This window comes from Saccopteryx bilineata, chromosome 5 (assembly GCF_036850765.1).
Source record: "Saccopteryx bilineata isolate mSacBil1 chromosome 5, mSacBil1_pri_phased_curated, whole genome shotgun sequence".
NCBI lineage: Eukaryota > Metazoa > Chordata > Mammalia > Chiroptera > Emballonuridae > Saccopteryx > Saccopteryx bilineata.
This window is the reverse complement of record NC_089494.1, coordinates 38054025-38079591: the sequence shown is the minus strand read 5'-3', so window position 1 is coordinate 38079591 and position 25567 is coordinate 38054025. Positions and strand designations below refer to the sequence as shown.

The 25567-nt window shown below is 40.6% G+C and overlaps 1 protein-coding gene across 1 annotated transcript in view; it reads left to right on the top strand.

Annotated features, from left to right (window-relative positions):
* Positions 1 to 19901: 19901 nt before the first annotated feature.
* PLCL1 (phospholipase C like 1 (inactive)) overlaps positions 19902 to 25567 on the top strand; it is a 387263-nt gene continuing 381597 nt past the window's right edge. Inside the window, exon 1 of the mRNA XM_066280316.1 lies at positions 19902 to 20323. Coding sequence (XP_066136413.1) covers positions 20081 to 20323 — 243 coding nt within the window. The 5' untranslated portion in view covers positions 19902 to 20080. The remainder of the gene's footprint in view (positions 20324 to 25567) is intronic.

Below are 25567 nucleotides of genomic sequence, written 5' to 3'. Positions count from 1 at the left end.
GAGGGACAAGATTAAAAAATATCTGCTGGCCCTGGCCGGTTGGCTCAGTGGTAGAGCATCGGCCTGGCATGCAGGAGTCCCGGGTTCGATTCCCAGCCAGGGCACACAGGAGAATCACCCACCTGCTTCTCCACCCCTCCCCCTCTCCTTCCCTCTCTCTCTCTTCCCCTCCTGCAGCCAAGGCTCCATTGGAGCAAAGTTGGCCTGGGCGCTGAGGATGGCTCTGTGGCCTCTGCCTCAGGCGCTAGAATGGCTCTGGTTGCAACAGAGCAACGCCCCAGATGGGCAGAGCATCGCCCCCTGGTGGGTGTGCCGGGTGGATCCCTGTCGGGCGCATGCGGGAGTCTGTCTGACTGCTCCCCGTTTCCAACTTCAGAAAGAAAAAAAAAATCTGCTATAAGGAAGTAAGGTTCATTCAGTTCAGATCTTTTCCTCTGCAGGGAACACAACACTTACACTTAGAGAGGATGTTACAGAGATGGTATAGACTAGAGCAATATCTGATTTATTAGAGGATGCCTTGTAAAAAATTATAAGGGGTCGTCAAACTTTTTATAAAAACTGCCCACTTTTGCAGTGCTGGTCAACCTGGTCCCTACCGCCCACTAGTGGGCGGTCCAGCTTTCATGGTGGACCAATCGCAGCGTTGTTTGGTTGCACGGTAGGGACCAGGTTGACCAGCACTGCAAAAGTGGGCGGTTTTTATAAAAAGTTTAAAGACCCCTGATTGCACAGCATAAGGTAGGAAGTCAATAAATATTTGTAGAATGAGACTAAATAAACAGATGAGCCTCACCCCACCCTCAGATGAGTTTCTCTGGTACTAATTTCTGAGCTGATAAGAGTCTTCAGTAAAAGGAGAATTTATATAGTGCCTGTAGGCAGAAAAGGGGGAGCTTTTACTGCTTCTTAATTGCCTTCAACTCAAAATAGTATGTCAGAGGCATATTTTGGGGTGACATATTCTGGCTTTCTTCAGATATATGAGGTATTTTCACATCCATTATCAGGATACCTCTTACATATTTCTTATACTCCTAGGTATCTTGGTAATACTACAAGTCCCCAATGTCCTTCCACCCATGAGGTTTCAAACATCTGTGTGTAAACATTTGTTGAATTGTCACTTGTCCACTTTCCTCCAGCAACTACATTGTTTTTGAGTAATGTGCAATTGTTCCCTCATGCACTCTGATCTCTTATACCTAAGACAGGCCACCCAAGGACTGATGCATAAGAGTGTCTGCCAAAAGAAAGAGTAGGCTAAAATCCCTGCTGCTCAATTCACATAATCATGTAGCCTTAGGACTCTATCCAATCAATAGGAGTGCCTTTTTCTAATTCATAAAAAGGTATCGAATGGGTCAGCAGCAGCACTGCCTAAATATAGCTCATGCACTGTAAGATGGTATCAGGAAACATTGGCTTATTTAAGTTCATTATATTCTGTTATCACAGTTTCAGATATCAATAACTGCTTAACATCTGGAAAAAGTTTTGGTGAGTGTTGCAAGTTGGGTTCTCAGGAAACAGACTGTGAGATTTGCATTGATAATGGAGAAAATAAAGTGAAATAAGCATTGCTAAGTGTCACTTAAAATGAACTTGAGAAGCCATTGAGGGAGTTGGCTTATGTTATGCCATGTCATGTCCCAGAACTATAGTTAAGTTGCTGACCTGTTGCTAGACTCAGCTCAAGGAAGAACAACAAACATCCTGGATCAGTAATTGCTACATGGATCTTTATGGATTTTACTTTCTCCTCATATGGTGACCAGATCTTCTGCATTCTTCACCTTGAAAGGAACCAATTCATTTAGACAATCAACATTCTTCATTTATAAGATGAACCTAACCAATCTCAACTGACCCAGCCAACATCATTTATTGACATAGAGGACCTTGATTTTTCCCTTTATAAATCTTGACTTTGTTCCTTCAGAGCACAATTTATGTTGCTACCTGAATCTCTGCCCTGGATTACAACCCCTTCTTTACTCCAATAAATGCTTTTTATTTATTATAGCCTAAACTATTTTGTTAACACCATGCAGGAGTTTTTTTTAGGGACTTAAGCTTGGAAACAGCACCTAAGAGGAGTTAAGGGAAGCAGGACTGGGCAGAAGTTGAATTGTGATATTGCAACATAGTTCTCAGAAATACTAGGATGACCTTCAGAGTTGTCTCTAGAAACCAGAGTCATCCTCTCCCCCCATCCCCCCAACACACACCTTACTATCTCCGTCTATCCCTCTACAGTCTTTGGATGCAGGCTGCTCCCAGAGAGGAGACCTGACTTTGGACAAGATGGTTTTCTTTCAGGGCAATTTTTGAACAGGACGCAGCTAAGAACAACCCACACTTCCAGTATCTGGTGGTACTGAAGGGGGATTTGGGCACACACCACAGCACATGCTAATGTGACTTTGTAATCGTTGATTTTTTCCCCTCCACAATGGGATTCAGCAGGTTACTGCTGCTTGCTTTTAGTTGAAGGGAACATGATAGAAACAGAATAATGCCTGGAAAAATTAAAAAATACTTTATTTATTTATTTATTTCAGAAGTTGGAAACGGGGAGGCAGTCAGACAGACTCCTGCATGCGCCCGACCAGGATCCACCCGGCATGCCCACCAGGGGGCGATGCTCTGCCCATCTTGGGGTGTCTTTTGTTAGTGAAAGCACCTCCCTGATTCCAGGTGGGATGAATACCTGGAGCATAAATTTGGTAACCTAAAATTTTGACACTGAAAGTTCAGATTGCACATTGTATTTAATGATCACAGGCTTGAAAACATCTTTTCAAGAGTTTGTCCTCTATTGGTTCCATGCTCAAGAAAGTATGCATATTGATTATCATTGGTGAAATTAAAAACAATAAAATCTCCTAACCCAGAAGACTTCTCCACAAAGATAAGAGGCAGAAAACAGTTTTATTATTGAATAAGCAGGAAATCTGTGGTTCACATACATCACAGGCAATCCACTAAGAGATTGCAAAGACACAAAGGAATCACCACCCCCTTGTATGGGCAAGCAGATACAACCCATTACCTCACACAGAGTTCATCTCAACTTCACCTGGTAATTAGGGTAAGCATCTTACTGGCTTTATCCAGAGGGGGGAAAACACACAAACTTTACATATCTTTATAATAGTTAGTTTTGCAAATTGGAGCAAAGTAATCACCAAAGTTAGGCTCTTATCTTTTTCTGAAATTGCAGCTAGGGGAGCTATCTCCCATTATGTTTGCATTTCAGATAGATGCATTCAAAAAGGTGGTTCTTGAGACAACATTACTGAGTTGTGAAACTGGCAGTTTTATTTAGCAGTTACAAAGATTCACACATATTTGAAAAGGACAGAAAAATTCTGAAAAGGAGTAGGGGAAGAGTCTCTTATTTTCAATAGGTAGAATTCCTTTATTTTTCATTTGTATTTGTCCTTACATTACATATCTGGATATGTTAAAAGGTTGGGTCTCCTTGAAGCACTGAAAAATTTTGAAAGCAACCAAAATTCAAAGCCATTATTTAAATGTCTGGAGTAGCTTCATTGACCATCATGTGTGGGTAAGTTTGAATGATGTCGAGTTTGGAGAGGTAGTATTATCATATAGTGATCCAGTAGGGCGATGGCTTTTGACCCTGCTGTGTGCCCATGTAATCTCTGCTTTCCATCCCTAAAATAAAGATAATAGCATCTATTACTACAAGCTATTGTGAGGATTGATATAATGCACGTAAAAGTCTTAGCATAAAACCCACATTTACTTAGTACTCATTGATTGTTTTTCCCTGAGATCTGTTTACTCAGAAGAATAGTAAAAAGTTGATAAACTTAAGTACTTTGTTTATATTACAAATATAGTCACACAAAAACCTCAGTTTAATTTAGGCTTTTTAATGGTACTAGTTACTTTGACTCACAGAATTTATTAACCTAGTTTGGGTATAGCTTATTTGATTATGAACTCAAAATCTTTAACTTGCTTTCCTTTAACTGGCTTCTTTTTCCCTTGGTGAAAATGGACACAAGCAATGGCTGTCCAGTGTAGGAAAATGCCTTGGGAAAACCTTGACAAATTTGAATATTCTATGTAAAGTAGTACAACCATTATGGAAGAAAGTATGGTGGTTCCTCAAAAAACTGAAAATAGAACTACCTTATGACCCAGCAATCCCTCTACTGGGTATATATCCCCAAAACTCAGAAACATTGATACGTAAAGACACATGCAGCCCCATGTTTATTGCAGCATTGTTCACAGTGGCCAGGACATGGAAACAACCAAAAAGCCCATCAATAGATGACTGGATAAAGAAGATGTGGCACATATACACTATGGAATACTACTCAGCCATAAGAAATGATGACTTCGGAACATTTACAGCAAAATGGTGGGATCTTGATAACATGATACGAAGCGAAATAAGTAAATCAGAAAAAAACAGGAACTGTATTATTCCATACGTAGGTGGGACATAATAGTGAAACTAAGAGACATTGATAAGAGTGTGGTGGTTATGGGGGGGAGGGGGGAATGGGAGAGGGATAGGGGGTGGGAGGGGCACAAAGAAAACAAGATAGAAGGTGACAGAGGATAATCTGACTGTGGGTGGTGGGTATGCAACATAATTGAACGACAAGATAACCTGGACTTGTTATCTTTGAATATATGTATCCTGATTTATTGATGTCACCCCATTAAAAAAATAAAATTATAAAAAAAAAAAAAAAAAAAAAAAAATAAAAAAAAATTTGAATATTCTAATGGCTTGAATACCTTGACTATTGTGCTGATTGTTTCTGTTCACTGTTCTAGATTCTTCTTTATGCTTCCTTTGCCATGATTCTTTTTTTTTTTTTTTTTTGGCAGAGACAGAGAGAGAGTCAGAGAGAGGGACAGATAGGGACAGACAGACAGGAAAGGAGGGAGGTGAGAAACATCAATTCTTCATTGCAGCTCCTTAGTTGTTCATTGATTGATTTCTCATGTGTGCCTTGTGGGGGGGGGGGCTACAGCAGACCGAGTGACCCCTTGCTCGAGCCAGCGACCTTGGGCTCAAGTTGGTGAGCCTTGCTCAAACCAGATGAGCTCGTGCTCAAGCTGGCGACCTCGGGATCTCCAACCTGGGTCCTCCGTGTCCCAGTTCGAAGCTGGTCAGGTTGCCATGATTCTTTGTTTCACTCTTAAGTCCCCTCCTATGCTTTCCCCATAGTTTAATTCATTGTAAAGATGAATTAATGTGTTTGATGAACATTTTCATCCTCAATGTGTTTGATGAATACTTTCTCCACTTTCTTGACCTGATGAAATATAAGGAGACTCTGAAGACCTCACTCTTTTGCAGGAGTTTTCACACTTTTTTTGTATACTCTTTTTGTTTTTTGAGGACACACATCATTTTTATTCATTTATTATTTATCTATTATATCTATGTTTCTGCTAGTACTTGTGCCCATTATAAAACATAAACAGAAGAATTTTTAAAAGATGATGCAGCCCTGGCCGGTTGGCTCAGCGGTAGAGCGTTGGCCTAGCGTGCGGAGGACCCGGGTTCGATTCCCGGCCAGGGCACATAGGAGAAGCGCCCATTTGCTTCTCCACCCCTCCGCCGCGCCTTCCTCTCTGTCTCTCCCTTCCCCTCCCGCAGTCAAGGCTCCATTGGAGCAAGGATGGCCCGGGCGCTGGGGATGGCTCTGTGGCCTCTGCCCCAGGCGCTAGAGTGGCTCTGGTCGCAACATGGCGACGCCCAGGATGGGCAGAGCATCGCCCCCTGGTGGGCAGAGCGTGGCCCCATGGTGGGCGTGCCGGGTGGATCCCGGTCGGGCGCATGAGGGAGTCTGTCTGACTGTCTCTCCCTGTTTCCAGCTTCAGAAAAATGCAAAAATAAATAAATAAATAAATAAAAGATGATGCAAACATTGCTTTAAAATATTTTGCTAATGGTCATTGCTTCATACTACCATTGGCTAATATCTTAAGACTATTCAGGCGTTGGCCGGTTGGCTCAGTGGTAGAGCGTCGGCCTGGCGTGCAAGGGGTCCCGGGTTCGATTCCCGGCCAGGGCACACAGGAGAAGCACCCATCTGCTTCTCCACCCCTCCCCCTCTCCTTCCTCTCTGTCTTTCTCTTCCCCTCCTGCAGCAAGGCTCCATTGGAGCAAAGATGGCCCGGGCACTGGGGATGGCTCCTTGGCCTCTGCCCCAGGCGCTAGAGTGGCTCTGGTCACCACAGAGCGACTCCCGGGAGGGGCAGAGCATCGCCCCCTGGTGGGCAGAGCGTCGCCCCCTGGAGGGCGTGCCGGGTGGATCCTGGTCAGGCGCATGCGGGAGTCTGTCTGTCTCTCTCCGTTTCCAGCTTGGGGGGGGGGGGAAGACTATTCATTTTGTATCATCTGTATTTTCAGAAGTGGAGCTACTTTCAGAAGTGGGTATACATCCACATATCAAAAAGTCAACATTTTGTGGTGGATTTATTGTTAAATCTCTCAGTAAAAGAATGTCCAGCTTAAAAAAAATAAAGTAAGAGTGTATTTAATGCCTGATCAGGCAGAGGTGCAGTGGATAGAGTGTCAACCTGGGATGCTGAGGACCTAGGTTTGAAACCCCGAGGTTGCTGGCTTGAGCATGGGATCATAGATATGACCCCACGGTTGCTGGCTTGAGCCCAAAAAAGGTCTCTGGCTTGAAGCCCAAGGTCTCTGGCTTGAACCCAAGGTTGCTGGCTTGAGCAAGGGGTCACTAGCAAAGCTGGAGCCCCCCCAGTCAAGGCAGAGTCAACCAACAACTAAGATGATGCAGTGAAGAATTGATGCTTCTCATCTTTCTTTCTCTCTGTCCATCTGTCCCTTTCTCTCTCTCTCTCACACACACAAAAAGTTTATTTAAGCCAATTGATGAAAATTGCTGGGAAGCAAAATCTCAGTGGACTGAGAAAATGCTCTCTGGAAAATAACAGTTTTATAGCATATTTTATACATTAGAATCAAGGAAATGTAAAGAGGGTTACAGATTCTTTTTTTTTTTTTTTTGAATTTTTCTGAAGCTGGAAACGGGGAGAGACAGTCAGACAGACTCCTGCATGCGCCCGACCGGGATCCACCCGGCACGCCCACCAGGGGGCGACGCTCTGCCCACCAAGGGGCGATGCTCTGCCCCTCCGGGGAGTCGCTCTGTCGCGACCAGAGCCACTCTAGCGCCTGGGGCAGAGGCCAAGGAGCCATCCCCAGCGCCCAGGCCATCTTTGCTCCAATGGAGCCACGCTGGGGGAGGGGAAGAGAGAGACAGAGAGGAAGGAGAGGGGGAGGGGTGGAGTAGCAGATGGGTGCTTCTCCTGTGTGCCCTGGCCGGGAATCGAACCCGGGACCCCTTGCACGCCAGGCCAACGCTCTACCACTGAGCCAGCCGGCCAGGGCCAAGCGTTACAGATTCATTGGTGGTAGATTAAGGGAGGTGGGAGAATCTCTGAGATTGGATAAAAATAAAATCAGAACAGATACTTCTTTTACATTGGTGGATACAGGATAGTTAACATTTATAGCACCTGGAGATGGTATGTGGGCAACAAGATAATAATGTGATCTCATGCTCTGGTGCCAGGGGTTGTGCCTTACTCTGACATATCAAATGCATGTTATTTTATATGCACAAAGACAATAGACAAATTGAAAGTTAAAGATTGACCTTTGGCAATGAAGTTATAGGCCTAAGTTGTGACTACCAACTTATGACTTGCTTTTAGTTAGAAATTTTTATGTTTTGACCACCTTGTGTGGTTACTTTGATCTCTGGATTAATAAGGCCTGCCATGCGGGCCTCCCCCTGAACTTGTCAGATTTAGTATGTGGCCCCTTCTTTGTCCATGATTGTTGTTTTTATCTCATAATATGGCCAGAGATGTCCTTGTAATGGGAACAGGAGAAGGGTCAGCCCCGCCATTTTTGAAATGTCTGCTAGAATTATCTTTGATTCATGTTTTTTTTCCCAGGAATATTTTAAGGCATCCATCTATGTTGGGTTAGTTCAGTTTAAACTACCCAATATAATTTTAAAACTTATTTAATGGGGTTTATGTATCAGTCCATGAGTTAGTGCTGGCAACTTCTCCATGTTCAGGAACTTCCAGTCTTCCCTTAAATACCTTTCACCCACATAACAGCCAAGTGATGGTATCAGTGAAATTTGCATATTAAAAAAGAAAAAATGGACAAAGCTTAATTTATTTCTTATTAAATTTAAATAAATATAAGTCCCAATATTTTCTTTCTATGCCCCCAGAGGACCACTGCTCTAGTTCAATAGTTTAAAAAATTTTTATTGCATGCCTGTTTTATATCATCACAGGTTAAGTACAAAAACAAGATCTGAATTTGATAGTCTATAAAGCAGAGGTCAGACACACTTGAGATGTATCCATATAGTCTAGTCAGTACAAAAAATACCAATGGAGGGGGGTAACTTGTAACTTATGGGTTTGGAAATGCTTCCTGAAAAAGGTGATGTCTGAACGGAATTTTGAAGACAGAATAATGGTTAGTCTAGTGAAGAGAGGTGGGAAGATATTTCATGTAACCAAAATATGACAGTATGAAATAGCATGTGGGTTCATGTAGCCTAATATTCCTAGAGTGAAAAGGAGAAGAGAAATAAAGTTAGGGATGTAGATAGATTCCATGGTCACATGTGCCAGGAAGACTGGACCCTGTTCAGCTGGCTCTGGGAAGCCAATAAATCTCCATAGGGAAGAGTCAGATTTGTAATATAGGTAAATTCCTCTAGCTACAGTGGGAAAGGACTATGCATATCAGAACATACCACATAGTCACTAAAATCAAATTAATGTGGTATTGGATGGGAAACTGAGCAGAAGTAATTTAAGTACATGTGAGAATTTAATATATGACAAGAGGATAATTCAATTTTGTGAGAAAAGAATAAGCTATTTAATGAAAAAAGAATATAGACTACTGTCTCTTTTTAAAATTTATTTACCATTTGTACACACTTAGTATATATAAACACATATACACATACAAACTAAATTAAAAAATAATTTATAAGAAGAACAAATAATTAAATGTTTAAAAAATAACAATAAAAATATTGCAAGAAAAGGTAGAAGATTACATGTACAATCTAGAGTTAAGAATTAACCAATGCTGAAAATAAGAGATAAGTGTATTTGATTACTGTATATAAAAATTAATATAATGTGTAGGCAAAAGACACCGTAAACAAAGCCAATAAACAACAGTTCTGGAAAAAAATATTAAAGCATATGAAATAATAAGGATAATATGTATATAATGTGCCAGTTGGGTTCCTTGAGAAGCATGTGAAGTTAGAAGGGTAAAAAATTTATTGGAGAATCCCAAAACACTAATTCAAAAGAAGATATACACCCCCATGTTTATTGCAACATTGTTTACAATAGTCAAGATTTGGAAAGAGCCCAAGTGTCCATAAGCAGAGAGTAGATAAAAAAGCTGTGGTACATATATACACAATGGAATACTACGTGGCATGAAAAAGAAGGAAATCTTACCTTTAGCGATGGCATAGCTAGACCTGGAGACTATTATACTACGTGAAATAAGCCAGGCAGAGAAAGACAAATATCATATGATCTCACTTATTTGTGGAGTCTAATGAACACAGTGAACTGAGGAACAGAATAGAGACAGAGATGGGGACATGAGGAGTAGAGGGACAGCTGTCAGAGGGAAGGGGGATAAGAAGATGGGATCAGAGAAGGTGAAGGATTTAGCCAAATTATATATACATAACACATAGATACAGATAACAGGACAGCAAATCCTAGAAGGAAGGGGGAAGAGGAAGGTAAGGGTAAGGGGAGATGGGCAAAGGAGGTCTAATGGGGGGCACATCATTGGGAATGGAGGTGGTTATAATGAATGAGATAATCCATATCAATCCAACAAATTAAAAAATTTAATAAAAATTTTTATTGGAAAGTAACACATGTAGAGAGAAAAGGGAGGAATAGAATTGAGCAAGAGCCCAGGTACAGACCTGCCAAAGTTTCAACCAGCCCAAGAGGAAACTTTGGAGCAATAACTGCCTATTGAAAAAGTCCTGCCATGGCAGAAATGGCTAGAGTCCATTGTCTGGAGTTTGCCCAGGGAAGAGAAGAGCAGCTATCAATGCCTCACTCATTCACTGGCAAGGGGCCACCTTCAGAAGAACATGATCTAATTTCAAAAGTTGATGTAGACCCTGAGCAATCAAATAGCTGAGGGCTGTCAATGAATCAATCATGTGCCTCGCAGCTGGAGAGTGTGCCCTTTGTTGAAGTGAGATCTGAGTATGAGATCTTTGTGTTTATCACAGAACTCTTACAAAATGACAAGACAAAGGCATTCAATCCAATGGAAATTTAGGCAAAACACATAGATAGACAGATTACTGAAGATTAAGTCCAAATGGCCAGGAAAAATTGAAAGAATGTTTAGTAACCTAGAAAGTGAAAATTAAAATAATAATAGACTATAGTTTTATACCTATAAGATAACCAGAAATTATTATAATATCTGTTAAGGTGGAATATAAAGTATGATTCTTTGGGAACTCTATCTTGCATTATCTATTAAAATTAAAAATATATACATCTTTTGACCCCAAAATTCTACTCCTGGAGGTCTTTCTGATGGAAATTAAACAACTGGTTCATAAAGACATGTGTACAAAAGTGATTATTACACCATTGTTTGTAGTGGTGAAAAACTACAGAAATAAGTTGAACTCGCCAAATAGGGCAATGTCCCAATAAATTGTTATATCCATACATAGAATATTATGCATTTATTGAAAATACTGAATTAATAGATAGTGTAGATAAGATGGTGGAATTCATACCAAGTATTGTTGAGTGAGAAAAGGAAGCTTATGTATAAAAATATTTCTGGCCCTGGTCGGTTGGCTCAGTGGCAGAGCATAGGCCTGGTGTGTGGATGTCTTAGGTTCAATCCCTCGTGAGGGCACATACATGAGAAGCAACCATCTGCTTCTCTTTCCCTCTCTCTCCCTTCTCTCTCGTGCGCTCTCTTCCTCTCCTGCAGCCATGGCTCAATTGGTTCAAGCATTGGTCCTGGGAAATGAGGATAGCTCGGTTGGTCCAAGTATCGCCCTCAGGTGCTGAGGATAGCTTGGTTGATTTGCATCCGCCCCACTTGGGGGTTGCCGGGTGGATCCCAGTCAGGGCACATGCGGGACTCTGTCTCCCTATCTCTACTCCTCTCACTTAAAAATATTTCTGCTCCCCCCACTTTTTTTGGTAAATCAAACAGTCACAAAAACACATTTGATTTATATGTGTATATGTAGATATATATGAATGTAGACCAAAGCTGAAAAGGTGTATCCTAAGTTACCTTTTATCCTAGTTAACTTGAGTTACCTAGCAAGGAGTGGGAGCATGAATGAGGGTGGAGGAGAGAAATATGCAAGGTATGTAAAACAAGATTTGAAAAAAGTGTACCCAAAAGCATGCATATGATTACATTTATGCTCTCATTTCTAAACCTAATAAGAAATGCAGCATCAGGGCCTTACACAGCTTGCAGGAAAGGGAAATGAAAAAAATGTTACAGAAATAAAAATAACTGTACATGATTTTATAGGATATACAAATTTTTTTATAGTTTACTAAAGTTTAGCAAATGTTTATTTGCTATACAAATCAAACAGTATCTGACTATATGAATCAATTGCATGGTTGTGAAAAGCATAGGGCTTTTAGTAAATTTATGTACATACCAGTTAAAAGAGTCTAGGTTACACTACAGTAGCAAATGACCCCCAAATTTGAGGGGCTTGCCAGAAAGTTTGCTTTATTGCTCATGCTACACATCTGCTGTAGATTGGTTTGATCTCTACTCCATGCTGTTTTAACTCAGGATCCCTCCTCTGTCTGGTGACTCATTAATCTTGCAGCAGAGAAAAGTGACGTCATGGTTAAGCATATGCTGGTTCTTAAAGCTTCTGTTTAGAAGGGGCTCTTCCACTCATCTTTCACTGGCCAAAGCAAGTTATGAGACTGAGCCTGCTGTCAATGGGATAAGGATGTATAACCCTCCCACAGGGAGAATCAGTAAACATCTCCCTAAGTAGGAAGATCGGCTTCAGCACAAAGGGTGTTAATGAAGTGTTTCCATGTAATTATATTAGTGAATGTTGTCCATGCTTGGGCAGAGAGGACAATTAGATAAGAAATAAGAGAAAATATTTTTATAATTAAGTAAGTGCTATTTTTTTTCATCCATTGGGTATACAGATAAGAGCTGCTCCTTTGACTTTAATTTAGTTTCAATCACAAATCACAAACCATCCTTTACATTTTCAGAAAAGAAACAAACTAAACCCCTTTTAATCCATATTTTGAAACTAGGAAAAATTAAGGTAGATAGAAGGAGTAAGATTAAATTTTACCCACATATTTTAATTTTTTGAAGTTAGACTTTACAGCAGGATTTATGCAATGAGAAGCATAACATTTATCAAAAATCAGAAAAATATTCCTTCCCTTAGAAATGATGTCTAAAAATAATAGTATTTGGTGCTAGTTAAAGAATCTTCCATACCAGTGATATCTGTAGCTATCAGTTTAGTTATTAAAATCTCATTTTGGTTAGGGGAAATTTGAAGAAAGCTCTCTAACGTCTCATTTACATTATTTATAGTATTGTACCATGTTTTTTGCTTATTATCCCACTTCACGGTTTAAGTTAAATTTGTTGCTGTGTAATAATACAGATGATTCTTGCAAAATGCTCTATTTCCCTAATCTTTCAAAAACAATTGTGACATTATCTTAAAAGTTTCACCAATACATTTTATATAGAACAGAGAATGGCAGAAGTCCCAAGTGCAGTTCAACAGCTGTTGGGTTAAGGGTAGAGGCAGTTGTATCCATGGTGACCTATATGAGTCAGTGAAGGTGAGAATTGTGGGATTCTCACAGGGGTTAATGACAGAACAAATGCTAGCAATTTAGCTTTCACTAGACATTTGGCACCAAGTGGATTTTTTTTTTTAAAGAAAGAACTCATTTTTTATAGATCCTCATTTTGTAAAGCAGATAAACTTATATTGCACTTCACAAAAAGGCTGTACACCTGAAAACTTACTAGGTATTCATCATACGACCTAAGGAGAGGAGTGCATTAAAACAAAAATGACTATATTTTGTTCCAATCAGTTCTATAATGCTGAAAAGCATTAATAAACTTTATGTCTTGGCAAAAATTGGAGGAAAACTCCCACACATGCAGATGAATTAGATTTTGGGTATGAACCTGGGATCGGGGAGAGGAGAAGAAACGTACCTCATATTAACTCCAAAGTTGATTTGAAGAGATTTCTATTATAACTTTGTACCTGGAAGAGATCCAAGTTGTCAAATAAAAAAGAGAAATGAAAGAAATGAGTTTTGTTGGGGGCTTCACTGTGCTGTTTTTATAAAGTGCCTCTGTGGTTTATGTATTGGTGGAGAACATAACCTCGATATGAGCTTCAACTCCAGGATCCATGTCAAAGTAAGTTAATACACAAAAAATAAATCAAACAGACTGTCTATTTTTAAGAGACATTTGCTCTGTGCACACAAATTGTTCCCAGACGATTGGCCAGGGAATTCTGATAGTGTATCTTAGCCTCAGGGTCTCTACATGGGGTGTATCCAGAGGGGGCAGTGTTAATGGACCCTGGCATTTTGTTCTCCTGTAGGTGGTAGAGGTTTCCCAATACCTGAAAGCAGCAACCATCAGAAACTGAAGAGTATTGGCTGTGATTAGAGATTTCTTATATTTATTGCTTTTCAGTATTTTAAAGATTGACTAAACTGGAGGATCTATATTTAGACTATTTGTAACTTGTTGGAGGAAAGCCAAAGCACCAAGTGACTTTCTGTTCCCATCTTGAGGAAGTGAAGGTTGAAACCAAGCATACGTGACTGAAAGCAGTTGCGTCCAGGGAAGGCCCAAGGACGTGGGTGCTTGGTCCAACCAGAGCTTTCTGCAGGTCAGGAATCAGACAGCAAATGGTGTGGTGTTATGTCTCAGAAAGGGCAAGAGAAATCTAATCAGTTTTGCAAAACTAATAAAATTGTACACTGTGTTCTGTTTGTTAGTTTCTTACACATGATGTCATATTTCTGCTTAATAAATTGGATAACCAATTTCTCTAAGGCACCTCAATCTTGGAGAAATTGGGGTCCTCCACTTGCAGTATTATTGCTGCCTCATTCCTTTGCAGCTCCTCTTCATGAAACCCTGAATATTAACAACAGTAACTTTTCATTTTTATAGGACTGTTATCAGTGAGTGGAGTTTACCTGAACTTTGAAGTAGAATTACTTGACTTTTATGTTTGGTTACTAAAGTTTCCAACCTAAAGAGACAGAAGAATATGTTTCAAGAAAAAATAAACTTTGAACTTTAAGAGGGTATATTTAAGTTTTGCTTATCTTTTATTGGCGTTGTATATATCTACTCTACTATAGCATTTATACTACAAAGTACTTTGCAATTTTTTCCCCCTGGAACTACAAATTGAACTGATTATAATGTATATTGGGGAGTGTTATAACTGAATATGAAGATACATGTGACTCAGTTGAAAATGCCATACTCATGTTCAGTGCATCTTTGAACTTATCAGAACTGGCTCTAAATATCAAAATGTTCTTTCTTACACCTATGTGGATGAAAGGATAAATGCATTTTCTGACACACTGATACATAACCTCACACTCCTATCGTGATGATTTAGAGGTATTGGCTGATGTTAAGATAAGAGATTGTTGTGCCTAATGTGAGTGGTTCCAATTTTGAAGGAGTAGTTCTTCCGATAGTTGAAGTTTCCAGAACTGTCACTGGATTTGCAGCCAATGAAAGTCTTGTGTAGCAGGAAGAGAGAGAGCTTTGAAGTTAGTGGCTGGGACTTAAATCCTGGTTCCATCACTTCCTGTTGGCTCTGACTTTGAGTAAGCTAACTGACCCTTTTGATCTTCAGTTTCCTTATCTGTAAAGTGGAGATCAGAATACTTCATAGAGGATTATCTGGTACATAGAAAGTATGTATCAGAATGGCAGTTCTCTTCCCCAACTGTGATTTCCTGGTTATGTATGGGAAGTCTTAATAATTTCACTGGATTTTTCTTAGGCCCAGGGTTCTGGAGTGACTTCCCTGTGCTAGAAAGTCTACATTTACATAGCTGGTCTTTAATTCTGGGATAGGTGTTTTCTGGTTAGCTAGACCTGATCAGGTTCCTATCACTTGTCTTTTAGTCTAGTTCCAGATTTCAAATTACTTCAATATATAATTGTCTAATTTTTACAACTGTTTGCTTTGGGTCTGTTCAGATTTCTGTCCTAAAATGTAATTTTAGGATCTTTGAATGTGAGAAGTCCTATTGTCTGGGCAGTGAGAGAGCCATTTTTCTTTAATAGAAGTGGTTGTATTATTCAGTTAGAAGACTGTAAATGTGAAGATTCTGTTCACAAATACTTACTAAGCACCTACTCTGTGCCAGGCATGATCTGAGAACTGCAGATATAGTAACTAACAAAATAGGGTATTTATGCATGAGATTCCATGCTCCATTTCAGTGGGGCAGAGATAGGAGGTCAGTATGATAGAATATGTAAGCAAACAATTCCATAGACAGGACAGTTTATTCACAGTAATAAAATCCTATGAAAAAACCAAACAACTATATGAATAACATGGTATGTGTGTAGGGTTGAAGGGGCAACTCAAGATTTGTGGTCAGAGAAGACCTCTTTGAGGTGGTGATATTTGAATTGCCAAACCATTACTCTTATTCACATCCCTCCCCCCCCCACCCCCACTGACCCCCAACTTCTAATTTGCCAACCAAGAGATTGTAACGTATTACTTGGTGAAAGGTTGGGAGATAGTAATTATGGGTGATAGTAATTTGGAAAGAAGAATTGTTAATGGAGGGGTAGGAATGTGTCAATGGGGGCTGACTTAAACAAATCTGGCTAAACCTTCTTCTCAATCTTGGGAATGGGGCCTTGAGTAGAAGCAGTTTCAGTGGAGGGTTATATATTATATTTTTAAACTGCAAACATGAGTTATCAGGAGATGTTTTCTGAGGTTATGCTAGAAGATAACAGTATGAAAGATTTGTTAGATCAGTGTCCAACTATTTTGTCAAAGTGGAATGAATTAGACAACAACCTTTATGAACAGACCCTCAGAGTGGTGTGTGTGTGTGTGTGTGTGTCCATGTTTACCTTCATATGAGGCTGAGAGGGAAGGCTACTAAGGTAGGGGAGATAAGAGAGGAATCCAAGTGGATATCATCTAGTTGAAACAAAATTAAGAGCCCAGAAATAAAACCACATGTATATGGGCAAATAATTTTTGGTAAAGGAGCCTAATACATATGACAGAGAAAAGAAAGTCTCTTCAATACATGGTGCTAGGAAAATTGGAAAGCCACATGTCCCCATGTAGAAAAATCAACTCAAAATAGATTGAAGACCTGAATATAAGATCTGAAGCAAAAAGTTACATAGAAGAAAACATAGGTACAAACTTATGGATCTTTGTCTTAGAGCTAAGATTTTTAAGAATTTGACCCCAAAGGGAAGTGAAGGCAAAAATAGATTATTGGGACTATATCAAGCAAAAAGCTTCTGCACAGCAAAAGAAACTGCCAACAAAACAAAAAGGCAGCCAACTAAATGGAAGATATGTGCAAAGAATAGCTTCAACAAGGGATTAATAGCCAAAGTATATAAAGAACTCATACAACTCAATACCAAACAAACAATCCCAGTAAAAAAATAGGCAGAAGACCTGAAGAGACACTTCTCCCAAGAAGACATACAAATAGCCACCAGATATATGAAAAGATGCTCAACTTCTCTAGCTACTAGAGAAATGCAAATCAAAACTACAGTGAGATATTACTGCACACCTGTCAGATTGGCAGCTGTCAACAAGCCAAGTAATAATAACAAGTGTTGTAGAGGTTGTGGAGAAAAAAGAACTCTCATTCACTGCTGGTGGAAAACAGTATGGTGGTTCCTGAAAAATTTAAAAATAGTTACCTTATGACCTAGCAATCCTTCTTCAGGGTATCTGCCTGAAAAAAATGAAAACATTTATTCGCAAAGATATGTGCACCCCTATATTTATTCCAGCATTATTCATGGTAGCCAAGACATGGAAACAACCAGTGTCCTTTTATAGATAACTGGATAAAGAAGATGTGGTACATATTTACAGTGGAATACTACTCATCCGCAAGAAAAGATGAAATACTGCCATGTACAACAACAGAAATGGACCTTCAGAATATTATACTAACTGAAATAAGTCAGCCAGAAAAAGCTAAGAACCATATGATTTCACTTATATGTGGGATATAAAACTGAAACTCATAGACCCAGACAACAGTGTGGTAGTTACCAGAGGGAAGGAGGGTGGAAGGGTTAAAAGGGTAAAGAGAGGTGAATATATATATGGTGATAGAAGATGACTTGACTTTGGGTGGTGGGCACACAATGATACATACAGATCACATATAGAAATGTACACTTGAAACCTATATGACCCTGTTGACCAGTGTTACCCCAATAAAGTTAATAAAAAGATCACTAACATTAAGTGTCAGTAGAGTGACTGTGATCTTAATAGTTCAAAAAGCAAATTATTATCCAAATAATATACAAATCTATAGAATAGGAAATCCTTGTAACAATATCATCATCATAGAATGAGATAATAAGTGAGATAACTGCATTTTCTCAGAGGATAACCCAAGAAAATAATTTTGATAAGGTTAACAAAGAAAAATGAAGCACCGAAAGCAACTGTAGAAACCAGAAGTAAACCACAGTAATAATAATTGAATATCAAAGAAAAATGATAACCTAAAATCTGTTATATTTGTGAGGATAGCAGGTGAAAGTATTTCCTGTACAAGATAGATGAGAATTCCCTGAACTGATGGAGATGAAGGCATGTACGGTTGTTTTAAGCTTGCATGCCCTTTCACTTCCGTCCTCGAGTCTATGGGTTATAAAGGCAGCTAGCTGAAAAGGAAACTGAGTTTCCCCTCCAGTCTACAAATAAGAAAAAGCATTTGCCATACGGGTTGCAGTTCTCAGAATCTCACTAGAGGGCAGTGTTGCTTTTAAAACCAGAGGTTGCTAATCTACAGTACATTCATTACTAGTCTACATTCGTATTTTAAAAGAAAAGGTAAACTCTATCCCTCCTAGCCTTCCCTAAGAGTTGGTAAATGACAAGTCTGAAAATTCCCAAGGGTTCTGGTTACAGCCCCAGAAGAGCCAGATAAAGTTATGAAGAGATTACTAGAGGAGTTGGATGGCAGTTTCTAATTTCAGCTCCTGCACTAACTAGTGGACAAGAAACTAAGTCTCCCGCTTAGGCCTTCATCTCATCTGCAAAATAAAAGGGCTGCCCTAGGATCCTTAAATCTCTTTGCATCTCTTAAAATTCTGGTGTTCTAACAAACTCTGGATCTAAGAGGCTGAATAATTTCTCATATTCTTGGCCAGACAAAGGAACAAGCAACATCTCAAAGCATTAAATTATTAATAATTAAAATATAACTTAATGTTATAAGTGAGTTTTAATCTGGATTCTAATATTAAAGAGCCTTTAAATTAAAATGCCAAGTCTTCTGTTCTACCAGAGAAACCTCAGGGCCATCGCTGACATCCCTCTGGGCATGCCGTGGTTAATTTCAGTGACAGTGCATCATCCAACGATATCTCTGGTTGCTAGCTTGCTGGAAATGAGCAAAATATGTTTACACAGAATTATCTAGAGATTGATAATGGTTGAGCCATTATCAAACGGATGTTTTAGGATAGAGACTAAGTCCCCCACCTCACCTTGTACTTAGCCAACATCCACCATATCTGTGCTTTGTTAAAAGTCAGTCAGTCTCCACAGGGATTTAGTGAGTTCAGTTTCCTATGACCCCCATCTCTTCTGATTCCCTTTCCTTTGCCATATTTATTCACATTGCAGAGTGAACTGAAAACCTCTTCATAAAAGCTTAAGCAACTTATTCAACTCCAGGGCCCAGTAAACCCTAGTTTATCTCAGCATGGACTTGACCTCTAAGGGGTGGCATGAGAACCTGCAGTGAACCCCTTGATGTGTGAAGCTACACTCCGTCACCCCAAACGTTTTGACACTAATACTCAACGCTCCCTTTCCTCCAAATTGCTTTGCTTAAGATTTTCTCTTGAGTCCCCCTTCTTTTTTTTTATCCCGCAGTTTTGTTGCATTTTCAAGCTCATTTCGAAGACCTAAACTTCCTAAAATATACTCGGAGCGCCGGCGGGTGCGCACACGCGCTCGCACCCTCGCCGGAGTGCCGGAGCCCGCTGGGCCGGCTCGGGTCCCAGCACACATTCCATTCTCCGCGCTCGGGCACACCCCTCCGCAGTGGGGATTGGTCGGGCCGACCCCGCTCGGCGAGGCGAGACTCCTGAGAGGCTCAGACGCCTGCCAATCCCCACGGCTGTCAAAACAAGTCTACGCGCCCTGTCACAACAGAGCGGAGTGGAGGCCGCCGCCGCCGCCGCACTTCCTGAGGTCGCCGCGCGGCTGTCCGCGGGCAGGTGGCGGGTGCGCTGGACGCGGTCGCCGGTCTCCAGCCCCTCTCTGGCCGCGGGCGTCTGGCCTCGGAGGCCGCCAAGCCAGACGCCTGGTGCCTTTTGTCTGAGCAGAGCGGGCGTTTGCATCCCATTTCGGACACCTCCCTCTCCTTTTCGCCTCTCCTTCTCCCTCCCGTCCACTCTCCGCCCCACACCCGCCGCCGCCCCCGGCGGACCGCCGGCCTCCTGGACTGACGCCCGCGGACGTCTCTCCCCGAGCGATGCCTCCTCTCCAGAAAGTTGCAGCCGCCGCGGCCGGCGGGCGGTGAAACAAAGTCTGGCGGGGCCGCCGCTCGGTGCAGGCGCGCATCCGTGCCCAGCGGCCGGACTCCGCTGCGGGGAGCGCCGTCTCCCACCCGAGAGCCCGGAGCGCGCCCCGCCATGGCCGAGGGCGCGGCCGGCAGGGAGGGTCCCGCGCTGCCCGACGCAGCCGGGGGCGAGGACGACCCCCGAGCGGGCCTGGACGGCGCCTCCGGGGACGGCTCGGCGGCGGCTCCCGGGGGCCGGTCGAGGGACCGCCGCAGCGGCGTGGTGCCGCCGGGCGCCGCAGGGGCCCCGGCGGACAGCGAGGCGAGCCTCCTGGAGGCGGCGCGGGCGACTCCCCGGCGCAGCAGCATCATCAAGGTAAGCGAGGCCACGCCGCCGGGAGCGGGTGCGGGAGGTGGGTGGGTCCGCAACCCGGGCAACGCGCGCGCTGTCCGGAGGCAGCGCAGGCTCAGCGTTGTTGTCTCCACATCCTTCACCACCAAACCCTCTTTCCTCCTCGGGAGGTTCCCATACTCAGCTCTCGCCCTTGAGAAACAGAAGTGACTTTTTATTTTTGATTTCCCGATAGCGGGGGTGGGGAGGTGGGGGGAGTTCCGCTCTATGTCTTTGCGGTTTGATGGATGCTTTTCCTCATTTTCTCCGAAAGCTTCACTAAAGCGTTGACGGAAGAAGGGGAGGATTTAGTGTAGACGCAGACCCACGGGATGGCAGTGCTGGGCTCTCCAGCGAAAGGCTAACTTTCCCCCACAGTCAAGGAAATGCAGTTTACTCTCGAGTGAAAATAAAAATCCTCTAGATTCAAACGGTCCCGAAATCCTAAACAGCGTGAACTTTTCAGGTAGGCAGGGAGATTTTTTTTCAGTGGACCTTCGGCAAAGTAGACCGCGATGGTGGAGAAGCCCCGAGTTTCTGCGCTGCAGAAAGCGCGACTGGAAAGCAATCAATGCTCTAAGCATCTTCCTGGGTCCTTGCGGTCACACCACATCCAGGGAAAATGCTTCCCGAGCCCTCAACAGTCAGATGGGGTTTCTCTTTATCCATTTCGCAAGATTTTTGTAAGCTTCACCCCTCCCTTGTTTCTTTCTGTCTTCCACCTGAGGCTCGTTTCCTGTTTGAGATTTCATCTTTTGGATGTCTGATATCAGGGTAAGGTCTCTTGGAAGTCAGAACTCTCTTTCAGGCTTTGGAAAAGGGCTTCTTAGCGTAAATGCGTGGGAGTAATCATGTGCATGTGAGGGAGTAATCATGTGCATGTGAGAATAAAATCGATTTTGGTAAAACAGTCAATATGAAACCTTATCTATAAATGCCAAAGAGGATAGTGAAAGGTGGACTGGGAACTAATTCTTTAACGTCCATGATGTGCTAATACATTTAAAACACTTGTTCAGGTTTTAGCTGTGTAAACACCACATATTGCTTGTCTCTTTCCAAAGCTCTAAAATGGGGCTCCCAGCGCTAGTGTGGGTGGGTAGGTTGCACCCACAGTACATCCACTTAGCTCAGGGGTCAGGAACCTTTTTGGCTGAGAGAGCCATGAACGCCACATATTTTAAAATGTAATTCCGTGAGAGCCATACAACCACCGTGTACCTTTGGCATTATCCAATAAAAATTTGGTGTTGTCCCAGAGGACAGCCGTGATTGGCTCCAGCCACCCACAACCATGAACATGAGTGGTAGGAAATGAATGGATTGTAATACACGAGAATGTTTTATGTTTTTAACGTTATTATTATTTTTTTTAAATTAAAGATTTATCTGGGAGCCAGATGCAGCCATCAAAAGAGCCACATCTGGCTCACGAGCCATAGGTTCCCGATCCCTGACTTAGCTCCAAGTATGGTCTAGGTTTTTTTCCCCAACACTGACACATGGATGCTTAAAACCAACAAGGAGATTTCTATAATAAAAGAAGAGTAGGGTGGTAGTTGCAAATGTCTTGTAGTAGTTTATCTTATTTTATGACTTGTAGATTGTGAAAAGGGAGTGTTCTTTTCTGGGTGTGAATTTGGATAAAAAAATAAATCATTTTTTTTCTTTTAATCCACAGATCAGAAAGCATGTTGTTTTGAAGCTCAAAACATGTCACATTTAGGAAACATACATTTTGTTTACGTTCTTTTAAATTTTTTTTACTGAGGTGTAATTGACATACAATATTATATTAGTTCCAGGTGTACAATGTGATTTGATATATATTTATATTTGTATATATTGTGAAATGATCACTGTGATAAGTCTAGTTAATGTTTGTTACCATACATAGTGATGAGAACTTTTAAGATTTACACTCTTAGCAGTTTTCAAGTATGCTATGTAATATTATTAACAATAGTCACCATGCTGCATATTGGATCTTCATGACTTGTTTATTTTATAACTGGAAGTTTGTGCCTTTTGATTCTCTTCAACCCTTTGCCCACTTCTACATCCCACTACTAACCACTAATCTGTTCTCTGTATCTTTTTTTTCCCCTTTGGATTCCACATAAGTGAGATCAGACAGTATTTGAAGAGATACACCATTTGGGTGTTAAGATACTGATACTAAATGTGGTCCTGTAGTGTGAAAATAAGAACTACAAGACAGTTTAAAATACACTATCGTAAAAAACAGTGGGCTCCATACTGCTATAAAAAAATAAAAGGAACAGAGTGTAAAAAATATACAAATTCTTGCAACTAAATTTGCAGGTTTTTTTTTCAATTTATTCATTTTTAGAGAAGAGAGAAAGAGGTAGAGAGACACAGAGAGAGAGAGAGAGAAGGGGGAGGAGCTGGAAGCATCAACTCCCATATGTGCCTTGACCAGGCAAGCCCAGGGTTTTGAACCGGCGACCTCAGCATTTCCAGGTCGACACTTTATCCACTGCACCACCACAGGTCAGGTTAAATTTGCAGTTTTTAAATTGTACCATGTGCTGGTTTATTATATTCCCAAAAGGATCTTTGCTGAGGAGTGATACCTCTTTCATTTTGAAGTTTCCTTTCAGACAAGAAAAGAGGGAGGCAACAGAGTATCAACTGGATCTTTCATCTATTTAATAGTAAAATAAACAATTAGTAAATGGCCTTTAAAATGACAGATACTAGAAAATGAAGTGAATTATTATTTAAATTTAAGCTTTATTGAAAAAGTAATATATACTTTGATAAAAAAAATCAAATGTTGTAAAAGAGTATGAAGAGAAAATTCTTAGTCACTCCACACTCCCACTTACATAGTCCACCCCCGCAGCTGTTAACACTTTCCTTGTATCCTTCCAGAAATATTCCATGCATATATAAGCACATGTATCTATATACATATCTGGGGTGAACCATTGATACTTCTGGTTTATGTAATAAAATTTGGTTAGAGTTTTACAGCCCTTATATTTTCAGATTTGCTCCAAATATTTTTGCTGCCTAGAGGATTGCCTAAGGTCATTGAGATTGGTCAGTTAATCTTCAGGTAGAGCCTGGTGGTGGTACATTGTGGTCTGTCCCAAGGGGCCTTGATTCCCGTCTAGTGGGGAAAGAGTCAGGTGATGGGCTCTGTTTCACTCTCTCTCTGATCATCAGGGACTTTTCTGTTGATATCTTGAACCTGCTGCTCATGGTTTGTTTACTTTAATGTAGTAAAAATAAAAGTTTCTTAAAAATGGTCTAGTTCATGTAAGAAATATATAGCACATGGTCTGTATTGACAGAAAATACATTCTTCACAGCTTTGCCAAGGGTTATTTTTATTTGGCATTGAAACATACACAAAAGAAAGACTTTTGTACATTTTATAGTAATTAAATTATTAAATGTGGTTCCAAATAGCCTTAGTGCAGTGATAATTAGTATTCATGATAATTTCTGAACCACTGAAAGATTATGAATCACTAAATATTAAATTCTTTTCATCTCAATTAAGGCATTGTTCCTATTCTAATTATTTGAATGCAAATTCTCTGTTAACTCGAATATTAGATGAATCAGAATAGTGCATTTCCCTATCATGTTAGAAAACAAACTGTCTTGCATATTAATATGAGGAATGTTTTAGGCAAATTTTACTCCATAATTTATGAAAACATATGTTTTGTTGAGAAAACAGTTTCCCTCTTAGCTGATGAAAACAGTAACATTTATCCTTACACATATTCAGAAAGTCTTCTTTCTACTGTAATTGTTTCTTTACTTATATGCCTAGTACTAAATTTTAAAAAATTTAACATGAGAATTAAATGAGGCTTTAAAAAAAATCTGTCCATTTTCCCTGCATTCTTTGTGTGATTATTTTTGACAGCATTGATATTGATAAATGTTGCATGTTTTTTGGTAAGTGCATTGTTGTATACCACAATATTATAACAGACTCCATCTTAATTGCTTCTTAATGACTTGTGGTTTAAAATGACAAATTACTTACATGCAAAATTGATAATATCTAACAATTATGTACTATTCTGAATTTAAACACATTTTTATTTAAGAAATTAGACCATTGGTCTATCTGGTACTTGATATCAAACTTACATGTTTAAAATATTTGACATTTTGGCTTAGAGTTTATAGCTCCTGTAAATCTGTAATGTTCTGGAAATAGAAAGTAATGTAGCTTATTCCATATACTAGAGGGTGGGAACTGAGATACATGCATATTTTAAAATAAGTAGATTTTTCTTCCATTATATGGAACATATTAGGGGGGGGGTTCTACCTTTTTTATTTTTTTGATTCTTCTTAAGTATGAGTCCTTTAAAGACATTTTCGCTTATATCTCATGGACATAGGTTATGTGGGCATAGGAGTTGGGAATGAGGTATTCAGACCTGCAGACCTGTGCTGAAACAGCTAGTGATGGTTTCAGTGTTGTTTACATCTCATTATTTTGTATCATGGCCATTCTCATTCTGTCATGTTCATTGTGAGGCTGGTGTAGTGGGTTTCTGAGCTGCAGATGTGACTTGGTTACCTGTTGACCTGTATCAAAATTATGACTCTCCTCAGAGGGGCAAGGAAAATTTCATTCATACTTATTAAGTGCTATGAGTCAAGTACTCAGCTAGGAGCTTTCATACAATATATCCTCACAGCAAACCCTCTAATGTAGAGAAGGGAGGCACAGAGAGCTACTGATACAACGTCAAGTTATGATTTATATATGCATCTGCTTAACTGGAGACTGTGAGCTCTTATGCTGATTCTCCACAATCCATAAATACTTTCTAGGTTAGAAACAATATGAACATATGAGAGAGTGGCAGAAGAGTCCGAATCTTGGGTCCCAAAGCTTGTTGGGTAAATTATCCTTTCTCTGTGCCACTGCCTCCCTCTACCCCCCAATCAGAACACATGGAAATAGATAACTCCAGAAAGGATTGCAAACTTTACTATCTTCGGTCATTCTGTTAGTCCTGCCCTGTATGTTAAAAGCAGAACAATTTGGCAGGTGTTCTACTTGTTATCAGTATATGGATTGCACATATGTTGTTTTACACCAGGCCCACTTCTCCCATGCTCCTGCAGACAGCTGAGTTTGGGCAGGCTTGTATTCTCTTTTGTAGATTGATATACAGGGGGAACAAATACCTGGGGCATAAGAATATGTATTATTCTATGGAA